At 26.7% G+C, this 10,872-nt stretch overlaps 3 protein-coding genes across 7 annotated transcripts in view; 1 reads left to right on the plus strand and 2 right to left on the minus strand.

The window, feature by feature from the left end:
- LOC126894327 (uncharacterized) overlaps positions 1-10,872 on the plus strand; it is a 36,005-nt gene that overhangs the window by 9,220 nt on the left and 15,913 nt on the right. The gene's annotated exons all lie outside the window — the stretch shown is intronic.
- Positions 1-10,872, minus strand: part of LOC126894319 (glutamate receptor ionotropic, kainate 2-like) — a 114,545-nt gene that overhangs the window by 2,549 nt on the left and 101,124 nt on the right. The gene's annotated exons all lie outside the window — the stretch shown is intronic.
- LOC126894323 (uncharacterized) lies at positions 6,394-7,894 on the minus strand (the record flags this gene model as incomplete). The annotated part of the gene is given in 1 exon segment (XM_050665247.1): positions 6,394-7,894. A coding segment is annotated over 1 exon segment (1,380 nt), but the record flags the coding sequence as incomplete, so codon positions are not given.

Here is a 10,872-nt window from a genome sequence, read left to right on the forward strand (position 1 = left end):
TAAAGTACATTACATTAGCTTTAATTTAAGATATATATAAAAGTGTCAGACCTTCCGGAACATTTTCAAAAGTTAAGTTGAAAAAGTTAATTTTTTGTGAAAAAGTTGTCATTTTGAATTCCCCCCTTGTGGGCAGGTTAAGTGTCAGATTTACAAAAAAAATATACCAAATGATAGGTAAAGACATCAAGCATCTATATAAAAAAAAATTATATTGATATGTTCATTTTTGAAAAAGTTACGGCAGTTTTTAGTAAAAAAAATTGAAAAAATTTCGAAAATTAGCGATTTTTAAATTTGTAATTTTTTTGGAGGTTTCCCCCATTTACGNGCGATTTTTAAATTTGTAATTTTTCACCTGTTTGGGCAAATGCTGAGCTTAGAAAACTCATTATTGATAAGAAATGTGCTCATAAAAAATTTAAACTTAGTCATTCTCATCAAGATTATTTTCTCTAATCTCCCCAAGAAATGCAAAAAATTAATATCTCTCTCCCATACACAATTTATCACAAATTTAGAAAACGGAATCCAAAAAAATATTAAACCTTTTTGGAAATATATTAACTCACTGAAAAAAACTAATAATGTAGTACCAGATTGCGTTAGATATCAAAACCACTCATCTTCAAACATCTATGAAACAGCTCAATTATTTGCCAACTACTTTTCCAGTGTTTATGATACTGACTCAAGAATCTTTAATGAAGAGTCTCAAGAAAATTTAAATACGTCTTTAATGAATAATATAAATGTTAATTTAAGCTCCATGTCTATTGATCAAAATGAAATTCAAGAGTTATTAAATAATTTAGATATGAATGCGAGTACGGGACCTGATGGTGTATCATCAATATTTCTAAAATTGTGTAGTTTTGTATTAATTAAGCCACTTCATTTAATTTTTAATAGATATTTAAATTTAGGTTATTTTCCCAATATATGGAAAAAATCTTTTATCACACCAGTACACAAATCAGAAGATAAGCATAATGTTTCAAATTATAGACCAATTTCTAAATTATCACATATACCTAAAATATTTGAAGCGATTATAACAAATAAATTAACTAAACTAATGTTGCCATATATCTGTAAAAATCAACATGGATTTAGATCTAAAATGTCAATCTCAACAAATTTATTACTTTTTCAGTCAAAGATACTTGATTCTCTTAATGATTATGTCCAATTAGACTCAATATACACCGATTTCCAGAAAGCTTTTGATAAAGTAAATCATAGCCTACTTTTAAAAAGTATTGAAATAAATATTTTTATTAAAAAAATATTTTTGAAAAAGTTATGGCACTTTTAAGTAAAAAAAATTGAAAAAATGTCGAAAATTAGCGATTTTTAGTTTGTAATTTTTTTGGAGGTTTCCCCCATTTACGGGGAACGAGGGAATTTTTTTCAATTTTTGAAGGTAATGTCTTCGACTAGATACGATTTGTGATCTTTCAAGCATAATTGAAAGAAATCGGCTCAGTGAGAGCTGAGAAAAAGTGATAACAGACACAAAAAAAAAAAAAANGTAAAAAAAAAAACACATCATAGTAAAATTAATACCTTCTCAGCTTCGCATCGAAGCTAAAAAAAAAAAATCGCATCTTAGTAAAACCAATACCTTCTCAGTTTCGCATCGAAGCTAAAATGTAAAAAATGAAATCGAGAATTTTCACACAATAATAGCATTCGGTAGCCATTTTCACCGTGAAGACAAAATGAAGTCTGAAATTTTTTTTTTTTTTCTTAATAAAGTACATTACATTAGCTTTAATTTAAAGTATATATAAAAATGTCAGTCTTTTCGGAACATTTTCAAAAGTTAAGTTGAAAAAGTTGCCATTTTGAATCCACCGTGGGCTGGTAAAGGGTCAAATGTTCACAAAAGNCATAATAAAGTACATTACATTAGTTTTAATTTAAAGTATATATAAAAATGTCAGTCTTTCCGGAACATTTTCAAAAGTTAAGTTGAAAAAGTTGCCATTTTGAATCCACCGTGGGCTGGTAAAGGGTCAAATGTTCACAAAAGTGTGTTCTTTTAAGAAAAATACATAAGTAGATACCAATAATACCATATTATTCTTATAACAGTGTAAAAATATAAATTATATTACATTTTGAAATGTAGCAAATAAGCATTGTAGTTAATACTTTATTTTAATCGTTAAAAAAAAATGTTCAGTGTCAAATTATTCATAAATAAAATAATAAATCATATATATTTATTAAAGTATTTAATTTATCCTCAGAACATAAATCATACAAAAAAATATCTAGCAATATAGTTAAAAATATACTGAAATGTTGCTGAAAATGTATAATTCAAATAATTATATATATTACCTATAATGACAGTTAACATGAAATGTATCCTCAATATACTATACTGTAGTTTATTTATATATTCAATACAGCTGTTCTTTTATCCAAATAATATATTTGAATATTTATAAATTATTTATAGATCAAAAATATAAAATGCTAAAAGGTTAAAAATTATATCGTAATTAAATAATATTACATTATTCAAATGTAATAATAAGCATTGCAATTAATTTTTTTATTTAGTTTGATAAAAAAATACTCAGTCTTAAAATGTTCATAAACAAAAAAATAAATCATATAAATTTATTAACTATAGCAAATACATTTAAGTGACGTCAAATGATATATGATTAAAGATTTTGAAACTCTTATTTACAGTTCTAAACAGTTAAATAGTATCATTTTTAATAGTTTCCTAAGAAAAATAAAAAGTTTACCTATTGAACTTTGTTAATTGTTTTTACAAATAATATGAAAGCGTTCACTATTGTAGCATTATCGTTCATCTTGTTCGAAGTATTTTTATCAACATCGTGTAATGAGGAGAAGGCTATTAATATATTGAATAAATTTCTTAAGTCAGAAAAATGGACATTCAATCATGAATACAAGTAGTATGATACCAAAATTGGTACATCCTTTATAACAAATGATTTACTCATAACTGATTCTGACAATACAAATATTGTTACCGAAAAAAATGTATATGACAAAATATCAATAGGTTCGAAATTGTTAACTTATGAGTACGCAAAAATTGTACACTGGATTGGTATCATGTTAACTAAAATGAACATAGAATGGTATTACAATAGTACTAATTCTTACTATACTATGAAACTACGTATGGAAACATTCATATGTACTTTCGAATTAGTAAAGAGGGTATTAACCCTCTTTATAAGCGCATTAAAATTTATGGACAAATTAGTAGAAAATTATGACAAATTATTTATGTTTGACCTTATTAAATTATTGACTGAATTTAACTTAAAATCTAATGAACCAAAAGTCAATAAAACGTTACAAATAATTCGATTTGGGTCTACATTTTACAAATTTGACATACTGTTAAATAATTGTTTAAGTAATGATTCAGAAGCTATTTTATTGGATTTTTATAAAAGTAATCACGTTTATGATTATTCAATAAAGAGTGATTTACAAATACAATATTCTGAAAAATTAAAAAAAAAAGAAAAATCTAAAGAAGAATCTAAAAAAGGATCTAAAGAAGAATCTAAAGAAGAATACACATTTTTTGATTTTTTACAAGAAACTATTCTCAATAGTGTCGATGAAATTATTAAAATCTATTACACCAATCTTGGATTCGAATATAACGAGGAAACAAAAGAAAGTAATTATATCTTGTAAAAAAAATATTAATAAATAACAATTTAAGTTTTAAGTGACATTCTTACTGTATTAGTTCCAAATTTAAACAAGAAACCAAACACTACATTTTAATTGTATATTTTATGAAATCAAAGAAATATAGTCATTTATTTTGCGTTCGAATTATTTATTTTTCAATTAATGTACTCCACCTATAAATAAATGCTGCGTTGAATTCAGAATTATTTTCTAAGGGGTAGTCTAAGCATTGGTGCAAGAAGAAATTGAGGAGCAAAAATAGAAAATCTACATTAAACGAAATATTGCATCAATTTTAAAATTTTAAGTAAAAAAAATTGAAAAAATATCGAAAATTAGCGATTTTTAAATTTGTAATTTTTGGGGAGATTTCCCCTGTTTACGGGGAACGAGGGAATTTTTTTCTATTTTGAGGGTAATGTCTTTGACTAGATACGATTTGGGATCTTTTGACGTATTGTTCATCAAAATCGGTCCAGCGAGAGCTGAGAAAAAGTGGCAACAGACATAAAAAAAAAAAAACACATCATAGTATAATTAATAACTTCTTAGCCTCGCATCGAAGCTAAAATGTTTACATTATGTATACATAAAATATGATAATATTAATGTATTTAGTTGTGAGATTGTAAATATTAAAAAAAATATTATTGTAGTAAATAATTTTCCTTGTGGATAGGGGATAAGAATACTTCCACGGTCCCTCTGCCAGTCGTAAGAGGCGACTAATGAAGTTATGTCAGGTCGACAGCCGGCGTAAAAATCTTTGTCAAAAAAGTATGAAGAATCCTGAACAAAACTTAAGTGGATTATCCCATCTTGTATGTACGCGGGGACATCAGAAAGTAGTTAAAAACGGATAAGGCCTAAAGAATAAAGTGTTTGATACCAGCCGGCACGAGTTTTGCGGTAGCTGTTTCACTAGTCATGTGTACAGGTCTATCCAACGCTTGTAGTGTCAACGGTCTAGGGACATCACCTCTTAACTCTAGGCTGGACTCGTGTATAAGGGAGAAATATAGATACAAAATAAGAATAGGTACTTGGAATGTTGGAACATTAACTGGTAGAAGTAAAGAATTAGTAAAGTATTAAAGAGGAGAAAAGTTAACATTTGTTGTGTGCAGGATAGTAAGTGGAAAGGAGAGAAATCGAGGGAACTAGATAAAGGTTATGAAATAATATATTCAAGTAAGTCTAGTACAAAGAATGGTGTAGGGATAATTATGGACGAGGAGATGAAAAGTAAAATAGTAGAAGTAGCTAGGAAAATTGACAAAATTATGGTCGTAAAATTGATATGCGATGAAAAATTGTTGACTGTAATAAGTGCCTATGCGCCACAAGTGAGATGTGATGAAATAGACAAGGAAGTGTTTTGGAGAGAGATGGATGAGGTGATAGGTGGAGATATGAATGGACATGTAGGTAATGAGAGGAGAGGATATGAGAGATTACATGGAGGGTATGGTTTTAGTGGGAAGAATGAGGCTGGAGAAAGAATTCTATATTTCGCAGTATCGTATGATCTTGCTGTGGTTAATACTTATTTTAGAAAGAGGGAAGAACAATATATAACATATAAGAGTGGGAGGAATAGATCACAGATCAATTATTTTATGTAGAAGAGAGAGAGCGTAAAGCGAGTAAAAGATTGTAAAGTTATACCAGGCGAGAGTGTAACTACACAACATAGACTGATGATAATGGAGTTTTGGTGTACCGGAAAAAGAATAAACAAAAATAGAAGAAACACGGGGAAAAATCGAAGATCCGGCGGTGGAAATTGAAAGGGGAAAATGAAAAAGAGTTTGTAAAAACGGTAAAAGAGAGGACGGTGTGGAATGTCGAGGGAGACATAAATGATGTATGGAATAGATTTGCTAGTTGTGTAAAGAATACTGCAAAGAAAATTGTTGGTGAGAGAGTAGGAGTAGAATGCTAGGAAACAAGGAAACCTGGTGGTGGAATGAGGATGTTAAAAAAATCATAGAAAGTAAAAAATAGCAATTCAAAGTATGGCAGATGAGCAAAAGGAGAAGAGAAAACTGGATAGAGTATAAAAGCTTGTGGATAGAAGCCATTTGTGTGCAGTAAGTAAAGCGAAGTTTAAGAAGTATGATTAGTTGTATGATAGACTAGGAACAAAGGAAGGCGAGAAAGAAATCTATAGACTTGCAAAGATAAGAGAGAAAAGGTCTAAAGATTATTATTATATAAGGTGTATAAAAAGTGTTGATAATAATGTACTGTCAAGTGATGATGATGTGAAAAAAAAGTGGAAAGAGTATTTTGAACAATAATCTTGTAACGTTGTAAAAATGATTTTTACGTTATTTTTTAATTCTGCCCATTGTGATCCGGCGTAAAATAATTCGATTCAGAGGATCGCCAAAAAAACTAATTAGTTATTGGCGCTAAACACCTTATTTTTATAAAGTAATATTATTTTAGATAAATAATTAGTTAATGTAATAAAAATATTTTATGTTATAAGCATAAAATATTATAAACAATTCTTGTAAATTACATAAATTCGATTACTAAGTGAACCATAATACGAACAAAATCTAATATCTATGTCTAATCTAAAATTTATGAATTTATAGTTTGTTAAATAATTTAAATATTTGAAGCACAATGGATAATATTTCATAATTTAACTGGTAAAATAAAAACCAATAACCGTTCAAATATTATTTATTTTATTATTATTGAAAAATTAAATTTAGATTTTTATTAATTTTAACGAAAACAATTATAAGTAATTTTGATAATTTATACATATATATATATAAATATATTATAGATCAAGAAATCTTTCTTCTTGCCGCTCTCGATATTTAGTTATATTGTAGTCCGAACTAAATTGTTTGAACGACCAAAAAACCTTAAGTTTATGCTTAAATATATTTATAAAATATTCTAAAAATATATTAAATCTTTCAAAGTTATCATTCAAGCCTATGTTATCAGAGATATTTTGAAAATCTTCAATTTTTTCTTTTTTTCCTTTGCTTATTTGAACTAATTTCATTAGTGTATTAGTTTTCTCAATTGAATTCATGTTATATATTTCATTATTTACTTCTATTTGTAATATTTCAAACGACTCAACCCCAAATGGTTCTTTTATCATGTCTTCAACCCTACCGATTATACAATTGTTTAAATGATCATAGTTTTCAAACATATCATCTGGTTTCCATTCAAATCTTGTTAGGAAATTTAAAAATTTAGGAAATAATAAATCAAATATATACATATTACGTTGCAAGAAATTATGCATTTGGGAATTATACTGAAACACAATTTTTTCATCCTTATTTATTAAATACATTAGATGCTTTCTAATTAAATGTAAAGTTACGACTCTAAAGATGTTAAAGATTTTATCATGATAAACTCTAATTTTCGAAATCCATATATCAAACCAATAATAATTCTTTGCAGCTTGACATGCAATATTAATATCTTTGATAATGTCTTCGTAAGTTTTCTCATTTTGTTCACCGAAATCCATTATTATAGTTTTCAACATATCTGTATTTTGAATAATTTCGTGAAGATATATTATATTAAGAGAAACCCAATCTTCTACTTCTTCACCGTGCAGTAAAATATTATTAATATTATTTCTATTTTCCATTACTGTCTCTACTTTTTTTATCATTGAAATCATCTCTTTTTTTTCTAGTGCGTAAAATTCATCTGTTATATTGTATTTATTATTTTCTCGACAGTAATTAGTTGTATACAACGATAAACAATCCTTTATATTTTTTAGAATTGTCGTAACATGTGATTTCATCGATAATATAAAGTTCTTCGTGTGGTTTTTTATATAAATTGCAATCATGTACATTTTCCAAAAAGGCTGTAAATATTGTGCTAGTACATCTACCTTTAGTTGTACAGCTAGCATTTGTTGAATAATTGATTCATTCAACAATAAATGATCGTATTCATAAGTAGAATAATATTCTATTAAGGATTCAATAGAGCTTATGAATTGTAAAAAATTATATAAATCACCGCAATAAAGATCGTTGTAGATAAAATGTGGTTTGGTATACGTTTCAAATTCTGGATCTTCTCTCTCGATTATAGTATCTTTCCAATCATCGAAATCCATTTCAAACATTTCAGGATTAGTATTATAAGAAAATCCAGTATCAAGATTGAAAGCTACTCTTACTTCTTCTGCTTTTTTAAGTTCATCAACAAATCCTTCTGCCTCCATATAGTAACTACAAATGATAAATTGTATATTACAAAATATCCCAAATATGATTGTTAACACACAACATTGATAAAAAATCATTATTAGTATCTTCATTAATCAATAATAAACTTCTTAAAAGGAGTACTTATTCAAAACTACACTATAATACATTTTAGATATTTTAATGTATGATTTTATTTATATAAAAATTTATTATACTGAACACCATTTAAAAAAAATGCGTGTTTAAACAGTTAAAAAGTGATTTATTGTCACAGTATTAATTTAAACATAATTTTAGACTTAGTATTAAAAAAAATGAATTGTTTGATATAAAATTGAGTAAAATCGATTTTCATAAAAAAAAACAAATAAATATCTAAAAAAAAACCCAGCACAGGGGGGTCGCGGCACAGTGGTGACGTGGCATAGTTGGATCAAGTATAATGATATCTGACAGTGATTAAAATCACTATAAAAAAAAAACGCTTCGATGCAAATCTTTAGATAGTGTTTAATTTTAAAAAATTGGTGGATTATTCCAAAAGCTTCATAAACTGCTAGTTCCTTATTAATATCCTGATTAAGACAAAGTATGTAGAATAAAAAAGAGATTATTAGAAAATAGTATTTCCCATAATTTTATTATTTCGTCTGGGGGGAATATACATAAGAAAATTTTTTATTTTCCTTTCCAAACGAAAAAAATGTATTTTCACCCAGCACAGGGTGGTCGGGGCATAGTAGTGACATGGCATAGTTGGATCAAGTATAATGATATCTGACAGTGATTAAAATCACTATCAAAAATAAACGCTTCGATGCAAATCTTTAGATAGTGTTTAATTTTAAAAAATTGGTGGATTATTCCAAAAGCTTCATAAACTGCTAGTTCCTTATTAATATCCTGATTAAGACAAAGTATGTCGAATAAAAAAGAGATTATTAGAAAATAGTATTTCCCATAAAAAAATTATATTGATCAATACACTTTTCAATAAGTTATAGCATTATAATGTTAAAAATGTAAAAAATAAAATTGAGAATTTTCACACAATAATAGCATTTGGTAGCCATTTTCACCTTGAAGATAAAATAAAGTCCGAAATTTTTTTTTTCCATGATAAAGTATATTACATTAGCTTTAATTTAAGATATATATAAAAGTGTCAGACTTTCCGGAACACTTTCAAAATTTAAGTTGAAAAAGTCAATTTTTTGTGAAAAAGTTGTCATTTTGAATCCCCCCCTGTAGGCAGGTAAAAAGTCAGATTTATAAAAAAAATATACCAAATGATAGGTAAAGACATCATGCATCTACAAAAAAAAGAATTATATTGATCCATACATCTTTCGAGAAGTTATAGCATTATAAAGTTAAAAATATAAAAAAGAATTTTTTTACAAAAATCGTATTTTTTTTATTAAGTTTAATGTCTGTTTTCACCATGAAGATAAAATAAAGTCCGAAATTTTTTTTTACCATTATAAAGTATATTACATTAGCTTTAATTTAAGATATATATAAAAGTGTCAGACCTTCCGGAACACTTTCAAAAGTTACGTTGAAAAAGTTCTACTTTCTATATGCATTTTTTATATTTGAAGCCCCCCATATATAGGGAAATATTCTGATTTAAAAAAAAAGTATATCCAATGAAAGATGTATATAAATACTACTTCTCATGAAAAAATTGTATTGATCCATACATTTTTTAAAAAGTTATAGCACTTTAAAGTAAAAAATGTAAATTATAAAATCGAAAATTTTCACACAAAAATAGCATTCGGTAGCCGTTTTCACCATGAAGACAAGTCCAGAGGTCAAATTTTTTTTTTTCAAATTAAAGTACATTACATTAGCTTTAATTTAAGATATATATAAAAGTGTCAGACCTTCCGGAACATTTTCAAAAGTTAAGTTGAAAAAGTTAATTTTTTGTGAAAAAGTTGTCATTTTAAATCCCTCCCTATGGGNTTTTGTGAAAAAGTTGTCATTTTAAATCCCCCCCTGTGGGCAGGTTAAGTGTCAGATTTACAAAAAAAATATACCAAATGATAGGTAAAGACATCAAGCATCTATATAAAAAAAAATTATATTGATATGTTCATTTTTGAAAAAGTTACGGCAGTTTTTAGTAAAAAAAATTGAAAAAATTTCGAAAATTAGCGATTTTTAAATTTGTAATTTTTTTGGAGGTTTCCCCCATTTACGGGGAACGAGGGAAATTTTTTCAATTTTGAAGGGTAATGTCTTCGACTAGATACGATTTGTGATCTTTTGACGTATCGTTGAAAGAAATCCGTTCGGTGAGAGCTGAGAAAAAGTGGTAACATCATTATTATTCATTCATTTATTGTCTTAGTTGATATTTTAAAAACAACATTTCATGATATAAAATGGTTGCTTAATAACTTACCCAACATGAAGGATTCTTATTTTATTCAAATGGAACCATTCAGTCATCAAGGTCTTGTAGTTGGTAAAAGAGCTCACATTGTTGTTTATCCTTATATAAAAAAAACCTGAACATAATATTAGACAAATATTCGTAAGTAAAATTAAAACTATATTAAAAATATTATTAATTTAAAAAAACTAAAAAATATTAAAAATATTAAACTCAAAAGCCACAAAAAAATTAATGAAAAGTCGCGGATACGTATTTCGGAAACAATGTTACCATTATCAACGCTAAACACATACTGAAAACAATACAAATATTCGTAAAATTATTTTAGAAAAAATGTTTCGAATTCCTTCAATTGTGGTTCAGTGAAGCTTATAGCTTTAATATTTAGACGGAACTAGATACTATGACATAGTTATTATTTTTAAATTTATATTTTAGCTTCGATGCGAAGCTGAGAAGGTATTGGTTTTACTATGATGTGTTTTTTTTTTTTTTTTTTTTTTTTTTTTTTTTTTTTTTTTT

The sequence above is a fragment of the Daktulosphaira vitifoliae genome, unplaced genomic scaffold (assembly GCF_025091365.1).
Source record: "Daktulosphaira vitifoliae isolate Bord-2020 unplaced genomic scaffold, ASM2509136v1 Scaffold_1, whole genome shotgun sequence".
NCBI lineage: Eukaryota > Metazoa > Arthropoda > Insecta > Hemiptera > Phylloxeridae > Daktulosphaira > Daktulosphaira vitifoliae.